The sequence below is a fragment of the Acartia tonsa genome, chromosome 9 (assembly GCF_053477335.1).
Source record: "Acartia tonsa isolate MP-2025a chromosome 9, ASM5347733v1, whole genome shotgun sequence".
In the NCBI taxonomy this organism is placed as follows: Eukaryota; Metazoa; Arthropoda; class Copepoda; order Calanoida; family Acartiidae; genus Acartia; species Acartia tonsa.
Genome location: NC_137268.1, coordinates 12,469,845 through 12,489,043, shown reverse-complemented (window position 1 = coordinate 12,489,043; position 19,199 = coordinate 12,469,845). Strand labels below are relative to the sequence as shown.

Here is a 19,199-nt window from a genome sequence, read left to right as displayed (position 1 = left end):
AGCAGGCCTTCATAATATTTATTTAAGGGGGGGGGGGGGGAATCCTCTTTTCACACCCTTCTGCGAGCAATATGAAAAACATATTTTTTTTCTTTTAGTCTGAATGGGCTGAAGAAACTTTACACCTCCCAGAAAATGTTCAATACCTAGGTAAGTCTATATGTGTAAAAAAAACAATTGGCCAAAGTCCTAAGAGGATAATTCCAAATATCGAAATTCAATTAAAGTATCCAAAGGTTTTAGGCCAACGAATAAGATAACTTTGTTATAAATCTTTGGGTACTAGTGCAATCAACAGTCCAATGTCCCATCCCTCCCTTGCTTATTTTAATGAATTTTAATTGTTTTAGAGACAGAAACAGATCTGGGCTGGTTTGGCAGATTTTGTAGAAAATTTATCAGGGACAAAGTGCGTTATTTCTTTAAAAATAAATACCTAACTATATAACCAAAATCTATTAATCAATTTTAATCAGCAGCGTGCATAGGGTTTTGCCAATGGGGTTGTATTTCTTGAGATGATGAAAACAGTGAAAAGTGTATTAGTTGATTTCTTAAATAAAGTGGAAAAGCAAAATTTTAGTCCTTTCCAATAAATATAGGGGAATCCATAGCTGAAAACGTACTAAAATATGGTATTCCATTCATAGTCGTCCAATCTTTTTATTTTGAGGGGGGTTAAATGAGGGGTTTCATAGGGTTAAAAGGTAATCTACTTTTTTTTTAACTTTGAGGGGGTAATCTATATTTTTTGGGGGGTTGGTAAATGAGTGGTTTCAACCTTTAAGTTTTCAAACATCCCTTTACCCCCATCATTGAACGTCCATCCCTAGTAGCATTGCCAGAAAGGAAAGGTTCGAAAATCTTAGCCCAATAATAATCTAAAGGTTATAGGTATCCATTATTTGATAGACAATTGGAATATAAATGTACACATTGTCAAATAACATACCTCATAAGAATTCCATGAACTTTCTTGTTGAAATTTCATTCCATTTTATCTAAAATGTATGTATGCTAATATTGGGATAAAAAATAAATGAAGAAAAGAATATTTATTTTCTTTCAGTTGCGAGGTGCTGAGTATGATAAAGTTTTAGACGAAGAAAAATATCTTGTTCAAGAAATTGTTGACAGAAAATGGTTAGAGAAAGGTCTAGAGGGCACTAACTTTTGTAAAATGAGGTATTCTCTTTCTGTCTATCAATCTATCTCACATCTATTCACACATCCATCCATGCATGCATACATTCATACTTTGAAACATCTATTTATCCATTACTACATTACTTATCCATTTACTCATTAATACATCCATCTATCCACCGATCCAATCTTCAACAAAATATTATTATCTATTTCTATCCCTCCATCGATCAACACAATCTGTTTATCTGTTTATTCATCTACATATGCATAATACATCAGTTCATCCATCCATCTAATTATCTATTTATGTATCCCTCCACCCATCCAATCATCTATTCATCCATTTATCCATCCCTCCATATATCTATAATCTATCCATTTATTAAATCTCCATCCTTGTATTTATCTATCCATCTATTCTAATATTTTTGAAAGCGAGGCTTTTCTATAGTTAGGGTCGGTCCGTCCGTCCGTCACAAACGGATAGCTTTTTTAGTTAATTTAGGCATGTTAGAATTGTCCTTTCGATTTCAAACTTTGCATGGTGATTCCTTTAGTAGTTAGGTACAATTTAAAAAGCAACTCTATAATCATTACAAGAATGTCCGTACGTCCATTTTAAACATGTTGATTTTTTTACTTTTTTTAACAACTATTTTTTATGATCTAATCATCCGATTGATCTGATTTTTCGTATGTTTATTCCTGGGACAACAAAGTATAATATTTCAAGCGAAGCAACTCTTTAATCAAGTCCTAAAAATGTAAGTATGTCCATAAACATTATCCTGTATAAAGCAGTTTTTAAACAAATTTACACTTACAATTTTGCTTCAACTGTTATACATTCATATTCTGATTATTCAGTTTTGACACTATATAAGTGTTAATGTCTGTTTGTCCTACAATTTCAGTGCTTCGCTTTTATGGATGTTGTCATCCTTGTTAATTCTATAAATTCATTCACTTATTATGAATTAGCTATATTTTTAAAAAACATCCATTATTTAGCAATCTTTTCATCCTTAACTACATCTTTTAATACAATAATATATATCAATCAATAAATGTATATTTAACAGGGCTCGGCAGCTGGGCGTCAGCCGCCTGTAAGCCTCAGGGAAATAAACCTTTTACAATTTTAAAAATTAGCTGTAAGCCTAAACCCGACTACAATATGGCAATCGTTCTTTTTAAGACAATTTTCAAAGCTTTCAAACTGGGTATACATATGAGGCATATGAGTCACTGCTGACGCGCGGTGACAAGCCCTTTTATATATCCATCTATCCAACTGATCCCTCTATCTATCTAGTGTTGGTAAAGGATCTCTGTCTGTATCCCTGTCCGAAGAAAATGGCGGAGGCCTCGGAAGCCAACGTGAAATTGATCAGGTTTCACATTTCACCATAATTAGAGAGGGAGGGAGGGGACATTGTACTGTAAATTATACTATTACCCAAATTTTTCAAAAACAAGTTCTCTTATTCATAGGTGGAAAAACTGCTGATGCCTTTGATAAATGTTGATTGATTGATTCTTAATATTCAAACTTTTCAATCATTTTTTAAAAATTTGTTTATTATCGTTGGGGATGAACATCAATTTATCGACCATTGTCCTATCTATTTTGGTTCCTGACCATGATACACTATTACGCAATATCTCTCGAGGGCCAGAGTGCACAAACTTTCAAGATACACTTTAAAAAATCATCCTCTAAATTGATATTAAACAATACAGAAGGCTTTCACACAAAATACTACAAAATTGAAAATTAAGGGGAGGGGGTGGGATAGTTTATTATTTGTTTATTACTTAGGTAAAGTTAAGCTAGGTTAGATTAGGATCTATGTAGTTCCACAGGGATACAACCTCAACAGATTTAAGGCATAGAAAGAAAAAAACTATTCCGCCAAATAGGAGAGGTGAGGTATTATTGATCAACATTCACATTGAATGAAATCCCCAATTAATTTGCTTTGTCCCTTATGAATGAAACAAATTTTCATTAAATTATTAAATGAAATTGTTTGTGATTTAAGTTAAGTTTCAAATTTGCATAAAATTACGCAAATATTGTTCCTTCCTGATGTGAAATGGTTTACCAACAAAGGATGCATTTTCAAGTTCACTGCAATTAAAAATGGACCAACAAAACAAAGTTTTTTTTGTGAAAATATGATAACATTTTTTGTTTTATCTTTGGTTGGGACACCACAAATGTATAGCACCTCAATATGATTCCTACAAAAAATACTAAAACTGAACAACATAAACAAAAAGTAAAGGGAATCAGGAGTCAACTATTCTATTTTAAAGGGGGTAAAATTAGAGGTTCATAGGTTTGAGAGGGGGTATTCTAGTGTTATTTTGAAAATTTTGATATGTTTAAACACCCTTTTGAGTTCAGGGAGAGAGGGGGGAGGGTCTTTGGTCATTTTGTCATTTGCAGGGATGATAGTAATGCATTTAGAGAACAAAGATTCTATATTGTACAATTAGTTTAAGATGCAATATGTCACATTTAGTGATCACAATATTAAGAAAATTTACGGGAGGGGGGGGAGCTGAAGGAAATATTTCCCCTCACCCACAATTCCGCCTCTATAATGATTAATTTAATCAAATTTATAAATAAAATTATAAAGGTAACATCTAATTTTTAACTTATTCAAGGAAATGTCTATTGAGAAACATAGCTGCTCTATAATTTGAAAAGTTTGTCTGTCTGAAAATTTTAGTGGAATTTAAATTTCCTTGCTACTATTCCAAATTGGTGGATTTTTTGTTTGTTTTAAGATTCATTACAAAGTACACTCTACTTGGTCTGTAACTTTGTCTGTAAAGTTGTTAAGCTAACATATATGAAATTTTATTACAAAACTTTGGGGGCTAGTGTAATAAACAGCCCAATGTCCGTTTCCTCCCTGGGTTACAGATGACATTCTTTGTGAAGTCCTGGTCATATATTTATAATAGTTTCTTGACCACTAAATGTCAGAATATAACTCATTTTGTCTGTGTGTAAAGCCATTAATTTCTTGATGCTCCGCTACTCATGGATGTTTTCATCCTTGTTAAGACATAATTAACATATAATTTTTTAGTGTTGTAAGCTACAGTTTGAGTGTAAGGATGAGTTAATCAAGCCTGTTCATATTCTCAATACTACATTAAATGCAGGTATGTAATGTAAGTAGCATGTATTTTCTTATATTTGCAAATGTTGCTATTGGTGTAGATGATATCTTTTTTGTCTTAAAAAATTATAAATGAAATGTGAAATAACACATTTTGGAGAAAAAAAGACAAAGCCCAATCTGTACCACTTTTGCTTCCTGTGACGTGATAAAAATTATAGATTTTCCATCTATATTTTAGGGGTTTTCTTTTCCACTTCTTCTCTTATCTCTATCATTTTATGACGTCACAGGAATCAAAAGTGGTGCAAAAGTGGTACAGATTGGGCTTTCTCAAAAATAAGTGGTTTGCAAGTAATTTATGCCAGAATTAGAGTACAGCATTTTGGACAGACAGGAGGAAATAAGTACAGGCTGACATGAGTACTTGTACAATATCTTTTCTACTAAATATATTTTGTGTTGTCATTCATTACTCATGTAGATGTTATTATGTAGAAGTTATTATTGATGAATTGATTACAAGTAATTAATTAGTTGGACTAATTGCTAATTATTACTCTTAATGGTTTTCATCAATATATATTTTCATCTAATATATTTGTATACCTGTGAAAATCAGTGTTTCCACTGGAACCCGGTATTAGTGTCGGACTGATTATGACGTAACAAAAAAAATTAGCCAATCAGAGGCTACTATGAATTTTACCATTGGTCAATAATGTCCTCTCATTGGCTAATTTTTTTTGTTACGTCATAATCAGTCCGACACTAATACCGGGTTCTTTCCACTGAAACCTAATCTTTCCAACCCAAATCCTCCCCTCTCCCCTTATTTTATTTTATTAAAAGAAATGTAGTTTACTTAATCTACCCTAAATTAAGGATAAAATTACAATTTTTATGTGTTATTGCATTAGTGTAACAAATAGCAGTATTTCCAGTATGGCTTTGATTATTATATTCTGGATTCAATTTGGTTCTCAGCCATACTGAAATATCATGGATAGCATCAAATTAAAGACAATTTTCACAAAAATTACAAAAAACATAAAAAATTTATGTGTTTAGATACAATACCTGTATACTCCTGTGATTGCATGGACAAATATTTTGCATGTCTGGGGTCTGTTAAAGAACAAAATCAAAAGGTAAAAACGATAAGAATTAAATGACATAATTGATACAATTACATGGATCTTACACCAGATTTTCTTATTAAGTGAAACTTGAAGCAGGCTAGAATAATGATCCCCTTTTTGCTCCCTTTTCCCCATCCTCTCCCCTCTTAATGGATGAACAAACTGACCAATAAACGAGTTCCATGTTAGCAAGCTAATTGACAACAACTTTTCCCCCATCATAATATCAAAAATATGCATCCATTATTGATATTGCATTTTGTGATATCATACAGCTTATACCAATAAAAAAATTAATTCAAAAAAAAAATCACAAAACCTATAAGTATTTTCAGCTGTCTTTGGGGACCATCACATAGTAAAATTGACAACCTTTCCATCTGCCCCCCCCACAGTGGGATTTTTGGTCATTTTTTAAATTTCCTTAATTTTTAGTTAAATGTCCCAGGGGCTAGTATTACCATTCAAAAGTTGCCATGCAACAGATTTTTTTATATACTACAAAATTAGGCAAAATACAGCCGTTTTGCTGAACGTGGTCAAAGAAATATTTTTAAAAAGTTAATTTTTTCATTAAAATCATCATACATTGCTTTTCCTACTTTTTCCTAGAATAAATTGGTGTAAAAATCTGATTAAATGATATGTAACAATATTTCATTGATATATACAGATGTTTCTACTTTAAAATGCAAAGAAAAATAAGAAAAGTTGTCATAAATCTGTAATTTAAAATCCAAGAACACCTAATATTGCATCTTAAAATAACATGTATTTTTTACGTTTAAAGGTTTTTCTCACTTGGGGCTACGAGGTGCCAAAAGTTATTTAGGCCCTGATTAAATTCAAGTATTCATAATTCAAGATTAGTTCATAACTCTTGGCACCTCGTAGCCCCAAATGAGAAATCCAGCTTAGAAAATAGATACTGTGAAGTTGTATTAATATAAATTAAATACCATTATGAAGTCAAACTACTAAAAATTGATATAATTTAATAAGACACATATTTAATCTTTAAAGGTTACCTTTCCGTTTTTAATAGCAAAGCTATTCTGTAAATGATACGTCCGTCTGTCGGTACATCTGTCCGTTAGAAACATTATTAGGGAAAACGTGAATTTCTCGGCTGCTATTTAAAAGACTTTATTACCATACTAAGAAGCATCCAGATTATAATTTACTAAGTCCTTCAGTCTATCGGTAATGGTCTGACAACCAGTTGATTTATATTTGAACAAGGATGACAAAATTCATAAAAGCAAAGCTCTGAAACGGGGTGACAGACAAACAGCGTGAATATGTAAATATATATAAATAAGTCTTGTCAAAATTTTGCCTAAATTTGTTGCAAAAGTTCTTAAATATAAAATACTGTTTAAGGGTAAACGGACATTGTTAGGAATTGATTATAGAGATGCTTCGCTTATAATATTGTACTTATAATATAAGTTAAAAATCAACATAAACGTATTGACATTCTGGTAATGATTATAGGGTTGATACGCTTTCCAAATCGTACAGAACTAATACAGGAATCAATAGAACAATTCTAACATGCCTAAGTTAACGAAAAAGCTAACGTTACGGACGCACGGACGCAGAGACGTACGGACTGACCCTAATTATAGAAATCCTAGACAGCTTTTTTTTGGGTGGGGGGGGGAAAGATTTACCTCATTGATGGTAATGCGCCCCTAGCATCTAGGGTATTCGAAGGGATATAGAAGGGCAGAAAAATAGCTTAAAACAATACCCAGGCTTATTTTTAAAAATGAAATAGCCTAAAACCATCCTATAAGAAGCTTCCCTCTAAAGAACCATATCGGTTCAGTGGTGAGTGAGATTCTTCGCTACACACAAAAAAAGCTTAGTACTTTATATTATGGGATATACTGAAAACATATATACAATGATTATTATGAAATAGTTTTAGTAACAAAGCTGCTCAATTTTTATAAATGTGCGTATGTCTTCCTTTCTGTATTTCTGAAACATTTAAATTAAATTTGATTTCTAAGCCACTATTTTTTCTGTCTGTCCTTTAACTTTGTTTGAAATACTTAATTTATATTGTTCTTTCCTTTCAATGGCCTTGGTTTCTAAATTTATAGTAGTCCCTAAATCTACTTTCATTTACTGTATTACTAAAATATTCCATCCAACTATTAAAATTTGAAAATAATAAGGATGACAACATCCATTAAAGCGAAGCTCTGAGACGGTGGGAAAAACGAACATTACCACTTATAGATTGTCATAAATAATCAGAGCATAAATGTATAAAAGTTGAACAGAAATGTAAGTAAATTTGTTGAAAAACTTAATAATTACAGGATAAATTGCCATGTTAAAAGTGGACATTCTGGCTATGATTATAGAGTTGCTACACATTCTAAATCGTACGTAACTACTACAGGAATCACCATGCAAAGTATGATAAGTAAAGTTTGATAAGACAATTCTAACATGCCTATATTAACGAAAAAAAGTTATCCGTTCCAAACAGATTGACAGACGTACGGACGGACACTAATTATAGAAAAGCTTCACTTTTAAAAAAGATTTTACAATATAATAAGGATGACAACATCCATAAGTAATAAAGCACCAAAAAACTTGACATAAACAAAAAAGGCAAATTGAGTTATAGAGCAGTTGTTTAACATAAAAAGAGAGAGATAATAAGCAAAAACTCTTTTGAAGCATGACAGATAAACGGACAAGATAATGTATAGATTAGATGCACATATATTTTAGCTGTGAAAATTACATTTCCCCCATAGCGTTACGGACTGATATCATATGTTATATTTTTTTTAATGTTTAAAAAGTCATATTTGATAAGTAATAGCAGATAGTTAAAAGAAAACGATCAACAAGGAAGTTAAAAAAAAAATTTTGTATAAGCAATACCACGATACACTAAAAAAAAACTCTTAGATATCCTATAATATAAAGTAGTAAGATTTTTTTTGTCCAAAGATTAAGATCTCAGTGAATACTGAACCGATTGGTTTCTCTAAATTAACCCTGTGTTGGTTTTATGCTAATTTATTCTCAAATTTAAGACTTGGGATGGGTTTAGGCTATTTTTCTAGCGCTTCGCTGTCCCTTTAAATAAAAAGCCCCTGGAATCCAGAAGAATAGAAGAATATTTTTACTTAAAATCAGTATCGAATTGAGAATGCATATAAAATCTTGAAGAACATCACATTTTTATCCTATTTTGTATGGTGTATGTTTGCAGGGCTCGGCAGCCTGTATACCTCAGGAAAACCATTTACAATTTTAAATATCAACTGAAAGTTTGAACCTGACCCAAGTATAACAATCCCTCTTATCAAAAATCTTTTAAAGCATCAAAATGGGTTTAAATTTACGGCTTAGTCACAGCTGATGCGCAGCTGCCGAGCCCTGTATACTATTTATTGATAACTTAGAATAATATATTATGTATATTAATCATATACACCTTAAAAACTCTCCAAAAGTTTTAATTGAGGTCTCAGTCGATGTTAAAATAATTTTTTTTTAATATGAATAATATCAGAAATTTCGAACTTTTAACCATATGAGTAGAGTAGTTCTAGGGACATTTTTCTTATATAAAATCACAATAATATGTATATAATATGTTATATTACATAAGCTATAACCTGTATATGAAAGAATTTAACTTTATTTTTAGATAAAATAAGCTTTTGTTTGTATTTGTGACTCATAAAGTTAAAAAATCCCCAAAACAGCCAAAAAACCCACTGTGCCCCCCCCCCCCCCCCCCCAATATTATTTTAGATTTATTTTGCTTGTTGATTATACCTTATACCTGGATATCACAAATTAGTTTTTAGTCATTATTTCTTGATGCTAATTTTAATTTTTAGATAGAGTTTTCTTTTTTTACAGTGTAATTATTAGTTTAACGAAATTTTATTGGAGCCGCAGCCAAAAAAACTACTAAAAAGCTAAATCTAATTTTATTTAGAGAGAAAATAGTAAAATATATGGTAAGGTAATGTTTCCACTCTCTCATACTTCTGAGAAAAGTATACAATTTCCTCATATACAAACAATATTTTTCTTCACAGCTAAATGAAAAAGTAAAAATAAAGATAAATCTCTTTTTGTGGGAGTAGTTTATGTGTATTCTTAGTTGTGCGGCTATTCACTTCCAGTGGCGTGCGGTAATAATACATGTTTTTTTTATAATATATGGATCAGATACTTGTACAAAAACAGATTTATGAAATAGCTGCGCTTCTTAAGGTAAGAAGTATCTGAAAGAATAAGGCGATAGATGCAATTGATGATAAGTAAAAATATCCTATCTGTAAATTAAAAATCATTCGTTGAAAGGTTTGGCACCATCAGATAAAGATTTGATAATAGGTATCCAAAGTTTTTAAATCAATGAAGGAGAGTCCAATATCCCCTCCCTCTCTAACAATTGCGAAACATTTAACTTTTTCTGTGAATATTTAAAGTTTAAATATCATCCAAGATTTTCTTTGAAACTTTCTCATTTTTTTTTTCATCTTTGCTGTCTTTGGTTAATAAATTATAAAGGTCCGTTTACACAAAGTGCCAGTTGAGCACTCATAGCCAGCACCCTCTATTATTTTGGAAATTAATTGATTCTTTCCTGATGCCTATCACCTGTGAAAAAAAGACCCTAATCCTGCGGGCCCTAACTCTGGAGTATTTATGTAAAATGGGCTAACTCTACTCACGGGGTTGGGACCCTGTGCCGATTTTCATTTTGGTCTTTGAATATCAGATAACAGCGTTAGCAAAATTAACACATCCAAGTCGCTACAAAAGAGCAGAAAGTAATTTGCTGGCAGCCAAAAAAGTAGTTGTCTGAGTTATACATCTATACTTATTCATTCATTTGCGGGGATATCCAATACTTAATATAACCTTACCTTAAATATTTAAAAACTACGTCCCCCCCCCCATATTTTCAATTTGATTAAAAAAAGCGGAGAGGTATTCAGTGCTCAAAAGGGTAATTTGTTTGAAAGCACCATTATTATTTCTTTCTCGTCAAGGATGGATCATTTTTCTTTAGGTTAAAAATTTAACATGTAATAAAAAGTAAATAAGTTGAATTTAACAAGAACTTAATTGTCCATAAGTAGCGAAATATATATAATCCGCATATCAAAGTAAGAGGTTGTTTGTCTATCTGTTGCTTAAATATCACGCTAACCACTTGGCCAAGATGGTCTTTTTTTCAGTGAAGCTTCTTATAGGTACAGGAAAGGTTATTAACTATGTTTATATTATTTTAGTTTTTTCTTTATAAAACTAAAATTAAAAGCGGAAGTTCCACTAAATCCTCCTTCCTTCCTACAGGTGTCCTACAGTTCTCTTAGTGCGTACTCGCTAGTTTAACCCTCAACTGCCGGGCGCCTGCCCCTCCCCCCCCCCCCCACTTACCTCAGTCTCTATTAGAGCTAGAAAGCTACAAAGTCCCCTGTTTGATAATGAATTTCCGACCTTAAGTGAGTCAAAGTCAATTTTCACTTCCCTCACTCTTTTATTCAACAATATTTGTTTTTAGGTCCTTTTTAAAAGCGAAGCTTTTCTATAATTAGGGTCGGTCCGTCCGTACGTCCGTCCGTCCGTCCGTACGTCCGTCCGTCCGTCCGAGATAGATAGCTTTTTTCGTTAATTTAGGCATGTTAGAATTGTCTTATCGATTTCAAATTTTGCATGGTGATTCCTGTAGTAGTTAGGTACGATTTAGAAAGCGTATCAACTCTATAATCATTACCAGAATGTCCGTACGTTCATTTTAAACATGTTGATTTTTCTACTTTTTTAACAACAAATTTTTATGTGATTTAATTATCCGTTTGATCTGATTTTTGGTATATTGATTCCTGGGACAACAAAGTACAATATTATAAGCGAAGCAACTCTATAACCAAGTCCTAAAAATGTAAGTATGTCCATAAACATTATCCAGTATCAGGCAGTTTTTCATCAAATTTACTTACAATTTTTTCGACTCTTATACTTTTATATTCTGATTATTCAGTTCTGACACTAGACAAGTATTAATGTCGGTTTGTCCTACCGTTTCAGTGCTTCGCTTTTATGGATGTTGTCATCCTTGTTTACTTAAAAATTTCAAACGGTTGTAATTTTCTTATTTTTGAAGCTAGAAGAACAATTTACTCTCAGAAAATGTTTATTTTTATGTATTTTTATATTAAAAATATCAAAACATAAATTTCGGCGGCCGCAGCTGTACTTGGCAGGTCGGCAGGAAAACTGCGGCGGATATCTTAATATGTTTTTTAAATGCTGTAGGGTGCCGGTTCGAATCCCTACCCAAGTGGCGTAAGGTCTGATAAATTCCGCGGGCTTAATCGGCGGCCGGAGTAAAACTGCAGTTGTTGATTCAAATGTGGTTTATTTAGAACTAACTTTTAACATGAAACAGAGTATTATATATAGTAAATTGTACAAGATATAAAAAGATAACAGAGGGCGGTGGATTCAACAGTCACCATGCCTGGGTGGTGGTAGGCGTCATCTGTGAAGTAATCTGTGGGTGAAGGTGTAGTTGGGGTGAAAGGGGAAGGCTCCATAGCTGGTAAGGGAAGGGGAAAGAGGAAGGCAGTTCCCCCTTGCCCCTCTGGTGTGCTGCAGCTGCTAAACAATGACACAGGACAATGCCTTTATCTAGATTCTATTTATAGCCCGCTTCTCTTGATAACAAAGGCAAATAAACAGGGTAGGAGCATAGCTATTAGGGGATCGGTCAGCTGTTGGTGTACCACATAAACACGTAAGAAAAGCTAAGGTTTAAAATTTGAAGTCTCTAAGTTCAAAATTGTGGTCACAGGAGCCTTTTAAAGATTTCTGGAGGCCTGGAGGATCAGGAGCTGCAGGATTATACCTGGAACCTGAATTGACTTGAACAACTGTATTTCATATAAGGATGTACTACTAGAGGATATTTTAGTATTTTGGTAACAAACATTGCTTTGTTTAAGTCAAAAAATATTTTTTGCTCTTTACCTGGATGACTCTGCAAAGTTTGCAGGCATCCTGTATCCACGAGGATTGAAATATTAAAAAAATTCCAACTTTCAATTATGTGTCATACCCATATTTTAAAAGTCACTCAGTTTGGGCACTTTATCTTTCACACACAGTAAATGAGATAGAATAAACAGCAGGGGTGGCGTTGAACGTTTGTTTTGCTTTACTTAATCTTAATTTTTTAGGAGGTTGCTTCAAGAATGATAGAGATATGGAGAAAGATTGGTAGATGCTACACTAAATCTACAAGGTAATCATCCTCATAATACAGTAACAGGATGTGTGTTTGTCTGTATGTCTGTACCGAAGGATCTCGCTAACCGCTGAACCGATCGGTCCCGGGACTATTTTGGGGGAGGGTACCACCACCCTCCCAAGAGAAATCAGAAAAAAATCAAAATGTTTTTACGTGGAGACTTAAGCGTAACATAGAAATATTACGTAGAGACTTGAAGGCAACATAGAAATGTTACGTATTTATTTTTTTTAAATTCAAAGTGTCAATAGAGGCCTCTAGAGGCGTAGCCGCTATTATTATATAAAGGATTAAGATTTAGTTAACCACTGAACCAATCGGGCTCTCCCTTTTAGGGAAGCTTTACATAAGTCCCGGAATTGTTTTATCTGAAAGTCCGTACGTACTTTTCTAAAATGCAGATTTTTTGTATGATATAATTATCCTATTTATCTGATTTTGGAGTACTAATTCATATTACAAAAAGGTACAATGTTATGAGTAAAGCATCTCTATGATCAAGTACTATAAATCTAAGTATGTCCTTAAACAGCATTCTGTATTCAAGAAGTTTTGTCACAAAATTAAATGACCATTTTGTTAAAACTTAACATTTATATTCTGCTTATTCAGTTCTGACACTCGTTAAAGTGTAAATGTTTGTTTGGCCTACTGTTTCAGAGCTCCACTTTTATAGATGTAGTCATCCTTGTTTTTGTTAAAATCTATCAAAAATGTCACATTGAGAGATTTATTGACATTGACTGCCAAGCATATGGAAAGTATGATACTATGAAACATAGAAAATGTTGCTTTTATAAGGACTTTGATATGAACTTTATAATGGCCTTTGAGAAAAAAATCAACAATTTCTTTTTTAAAGTTTTTCTAGGAAACATTTTTATTCCCCAAAATATTCCTAAAATTCAAATAATATGACATAAATCAAAAGGAAGAAGATTTAAATTGAACAGCTTTCAGTAAATTTTTTATAAGAGAAGCTTTTCTAAATTTGGTTGGATCAGTACATTAGTCCTTAAACGACATGTCATTTCGATGTTCCTATAACAGTGAGGTACATTTTAAAACAAGAAAATAGGAAGAGAAAAGTGTGAAGTCGATGTTAATAACAACAAAGCCCTTTTAAACTACCTATTTATTGTTTGCCAGCACATAATTTCCACTAGTGGATCAGAGTGGAAAACTGTTGGCAAAGATGGCAAATGCACAAATCTGAAGGATGATGTGAAGACTGCTAAGGCTGAGGCTAAAGAAGCGTTGAATACGGCAGATTACTCATTGCAACGTAATCTTAAGGGCAACTTTATACTTACTAGCCCGCCTAATGTTGAAAAAGGATGGAAAAGTCTCTTTGAACCCCATGGTGAACAGGACACAAGAACTCTGACAGAAAGGACATTAGATCTTGTCCAGGAGTGCTACGGAGTCAGAATTCCTGAACCTGACATAACAGCAGTACATGAACTAAAAAACAACTCAGTCCTGCTAAAAATTTGGAACAGAAAAAATGGGTCACCCTATTTTGATTTGGTTTCCGCTGTCAAAAGAGGAGGAGTAAAGAAGTCAGATATACCGAAAAATGGAGGCGGGGCTCTGCGTGGGGAGGGGTCAAGAATGAGGGGTATGGGGACCAGAAGGAGGGGGAGGGGGACAAGAAGGAGGGGGAGGATATGACCAAGAAATGTGACTCTTCACATCCTGGGCCGAAGGTAAAGTCATACATTCCCAGACAAAGGTTCTTTATAAACTTCCAGCTAACTAAAAATCGTTATAAGATTTTAGGTCATATCAAATTTCTAAAGAAAAAAGGATCCATTCACAAATTTGATACAAACCAAAATGGAGACATTAACATGACTGTCAAAGAAGGCGAAAAACCCGTTTGGCTAACTTACTATCCCAAAAGTGAAAATTCGTTTACTTACACCATAAGTGATATCGACAGCTATCTGCCTAACCATGTTGGTGTTAAATCTGATACAAAGCCAAAATATGTGAAAAAGAATTAAATTGATTCTAAATTTAAAAATCATTCTCTGATATCAAATCTAATATATGTCTAAACTAACGTCACCACTCTACACTTTATCTCTATTGTATGTCACCAATCTCTTACTATATGATAATCAAGTTTACTATTTTGGGGTTTAATAGTATAACTTATAAAATTAATTTTCCAAACTGGCACTTTTTAATTGTAAAATTTAAACTTATCTGTTATTATAGGGCTTTGATGATGATATAGATTTAATTTCAAGTAATGGTCAGAATGAGCTTGTATTGAATAGTGATTTTGGGCATAGTTGTAAGTATGTTGATCAAAATGAATTTAAATCGCTAGTTAGTAATAAAAGTGAAATTTTTTCCGTTTTAAGCTTAAATATTCGCAGTATTTCAAATAAATCAAATGATCTTAGAGACTTGATAGAGGAATCCAAAAACAAAGACTTTAATTTCTCTTGTTTATGTGTCCAAGAGACGTGGGGAATCAAAAATCAAGATTTAGTCTGTCTAAATAATTATAATCTAATCTCAAAAGATAGGGAAGTAAAGAGGGGAGGGGGTTTGGCTATTTATTTATCTAACTTAAAAAACTATGAAATTATCAAAGAATTCTCGTGCTTTAATGACAATTTTGAATCTTTAATAATTAAAGTTTACATTTCAAGAAACAAGTTTAAGATAATCGCAAATATTTATAGAATACCTAATAGCAATATACAATTTTTTTCTGATTGGCTTAATACAACTCTAACTTCGCTCAAAATTATGAATGCAGAAGAAATAATTCTTTGCTCTGACTTAAATATTAATCTGCTTAAATATAATGAACATTCTCCAACCAACGACTTTTTAAATATGTTAATCTCTCATTCTTTTTTACCAGTTATTACATTACCTAGCAGAATTACACCAACAAGTGCCACTTTGATTGATAACATTTTTACAAATAAAAGGATGGATAATTACAATGCCGGACTTATTTACTCAAGTCTATCTGACCATCTCCCTATATTTTACTTAAATGTTAGTAATCCTAAGCAAAACAAAGATTCTTTTATACAAAAAAGAAATATGTCTAATGAAAATACTGAAATATTTAAGCAATCCTTATCCTCTTTTGATTGGTCTGACATAACTACAGATTGTAATCCAGAGAGTGCTTTTGAAAACTTTTCTAATGTTATCAATGAAAACTTTGAAAAATGTTTCCCTTTTAAAACTATAAAACCCAACAAAAGAGTTATCCCCCAAAATCCCTGGATGTCACCAGCTTTATTAAACCTAAGAAAGAAAAAAGAAATGTTATTAAGACAAAAATTTAAGGATAAAACCGTTGATAGCAATAGAAAATTTGTCATTGCAAATAATATTTATAAATCTGCAGTTAGGAAAGCCAAAAAAGAGTACTATTTTTCTAAATTCAATGAATTTTCGTCTAACATGAAAAAAACTTGGTCTACAATTAATCAACTTATTAACAAGAATAAAAAAACGCATTCTATCCCAAATCTTTTTACTGATGATAACAGATCTTATGAAAACTTTCAAGATATTTGTGAGGGTTTTAACAATTTTTTTATTAATGTTGGTCCCAGCCTAGCAGATGAAATTCCATTTTGCGAAAATGATTTTAATGACTACCTTGGGGTTCCAGTCAATGAAAATTTTGTCTTTCAAAAAATCACCCCTCAAATAATTTTTTCTACTCTCAATAAGCTAAAACCTAAACTAAGTTGTGGACCTGACAATATTTCTACTAAACTTTTAAAAGAAATTATGCCAAGTATTATAGATCCTGTTGTTCACCTATTTAATCTTTCATTTAAACATGGCTTTGTTCCAAACAATTATAAATGCGCTAAAATTTTGCCAATCTTTAAATCAGGAAGGAATAATTCATTTGATAACTATAGACCTATTAGTATATTAAATGCCTTTTCTAAACTACTGGAAAAAATAGTTGCCTGTCAAATGTTTAAATACTTAAATAAGTTCAATATTCTTTATAAACATCAGTATGGATTTAGACCCAAGCACAACACAACACAGCCCTTAATTCAATTATTGAATAAAATATACCAAGGTCTTGATTCTCAAACACCAGAATACACACTGGGGTGCTTCATTGACTTAAAAAAGGCATTTGATACTTGCAATGTCCAAATTCTTTTAACCAAGCTAAACCATTATGGTTTTAAAGGTTTATCAAATAAATGGTTTCATTCTTATTTAAATAATCGTTCTCAATATGTAGAAATTAATGGTGTCAAATCATCTATTCAAAACATAACCCATGGAGTCCCACAGGGTAGTGTTCTGGGTCCTATACTGTTTTTATTATATATAAATGACTTGCCAAATGCAATTGATATATTTTCTTCACTTTTTGCTGATGACACAATTTTTGCACACAGTGATAGCAATTTAAAAAGATTAGAGGAAAGGGTTAACATTGAACTAGAAAAAGCTAAACTTTGGTTTCAAGCAAATAAACTTTCACTTAATGTTGCCAAAACTAAGTTTATGGTTTTTAGAACCAAAAAAATGCAGTGTGTCCAAGATTCTCTAGTCATAAAAATTGGTGGTGAAAAGATTGAAAGAATTGGAAATGATTGTAATATTAAATCTTTTAAATTTGTAGGTGTTCATCTAGATGAGTTTATAACGTGGGAACACCATATAAACTCAGTTATTAACAAAGTATCTAGTGCTAATTTTGTATTAAATCAATTGAAAAAGTTTGCACCAACTAAAATTCGTAAATCTATCTATAATTCCCTTGTAAAATCGCACTTGGAATTTTCTATTACAACATGGGGTAATGCTAAATGTGAGGGAATGAGTAGATTATTATTAAAACAAAAGCAATCTGTGAGATATGTCGCTAATGCAAAGTACAATGCTCATGTAGATCCATTACTTGAAAAACTTGATTTACTTAAACTTGAAGATATTATGACTGTTAACATAGGTAGCTTTGTAAAAAGTTTCCTTGCAGGACAAATGCCAGACTCATTCAATAATATTTTTGAACCAATGTTATCCAACAGAGTAATGAAATTAAAAGTACCTTTACCTAAACATAAAGCTCTAGAAACTTTTCCTAATGTTTGCTTTGTTAAAATATGGAACAACCTAGACACTGCTATAAGGTGTGCTGAAACTAAAAATTCCACTAAAAATCTCATCAAAAAGAAAGCTTTAGATAAATATAAGAGTTTTAATTGTAATAAGCAAAAATGTTTTGTCTGTAAAAATAATTAAAATTTGCCTTAATTTACTATCAAAATTTGAATTTCTCTAACCCCATTGTATCATAGTGTAAATAGCATCATTAATACCTTACTATTTATTTATACTATTTAAACCTATTTATATGTTATATGTATATATCCAATTTAATTATCTGATTAAAATTTCTATGTAGCTAGAAACATTAAAAAATCATTTGAATATGTTTGTCTTAAATCGGTACTTCCAGCTTTTGCAACGGCCAACCCAGGTTATGAAAGTACCAAACTATGCATAAAATTTTGTAAATATGTGTAAGAAATATTATTATCATTTTGTATGCTTATGTTGAAATACATCTATCTATCTATAAGAGAAGCTTTTCTAAATTTGGTTGGATCAGTACATTAGTCCTTAAACGACATGTCATTTCGATGTTCCTATAACAGTGAGGTACATTTTAAAACAATATTTTATATGAATCCTATTCACTTCGTCTAAGAATGAGGATTACCATGGTAATTTTGTATGATTTTATAAGCAAAGCATCTCTACGATCAAGTCAGAATGTCCATGGCCATATCATCAAGCATCCTCCACGTAATTTTGGGATAGATTTAAACGCAATTTTCCTCAAATAATGTTTAAAATAAAATGCGTTGCTACTCTATATTTCTTGATATTCGTTTGTTCTACTGTCAAATTTGTAAAGCTTCGCTTTTATGAATTTTGTCATTCTTGTTTTATTTTAGAACAACTTGTAAGAAGCATAGTCTACTGTTTGATAAATGCGAACATATGGAGAGTGAAAATGTACCCAGAATTATAATTATTGATTTTTAAAGATTTCTATCATATGTTGTTTTTGTTAATGTAAAATGTTTTAATAAATATTTGTTTGATAATATGTTGTTTTTAAAATTCACCTTTAGCCATTTTGGACTTTTTGGGAGAGAGCGGGGTGCGGCCATTATTTTCAGAAAGATGGTTTTCACTTCTAAATAAGTAAAACTAATATATGAATTGGTTTGTTCATTAAGTTGAGTGTACAAACGTTTCAACCACTAGTTGTATCTACAAAAAGGGAACTTTTTGTATGTATTGGGATGTACAGTACATCAATTTATCAGCCATTGTCGTATTCCTTAGAAAACTGTATATGTCTGTGTTCCGATTTGTGTTTGAAATCTCTGCACTTTGTACTGTAAAACT

General features: G+C 31.9%; 1 protein-coding gene across 1 annotated transcript in view; it reads left to right on the top strand.

Annotated features, from left to right (window-relative positions):
* The window catches only part of LOC145328232 (uncharacterized), a 31,921-nt gene extending 13,029 nt beyond the window's left edge, over positions 1–18,892 (top strand). The window contains exons 5-12 of the mRNA XM_080171840.1: positions 99–150; positions 351–409; positions 1,070–1,185; positions 2,465–2,543; positions 4,260–4,335; positions 5,364–5,443; positions 12,682–12,746; positions 18,740–18,892. Of these exons, the coding sequence (XP_080027966.1) occupies positions 99–150; positions 351–409; positions 1,070–1,185; positions 2,465–2,543; positions 4,260–4,335; positions 5,364–5,443; positions 12,682–12,746; positions 18,740–18,830 (618 nt within the window). The 3' untranslated portion in view covers positions 18,831–18,892. The remainder of the gene's footprint in view (positions 1–98; positions 151–350; positions 410–1,069; positions 1,186–2,464; positions 2,544–4,259; positions 4,336–5,363; positions 5,444–12,681; positions 12,747–18,739) is intronic.
* Positions 18,893–19,199: the final 307 nt, after the last annotated feature.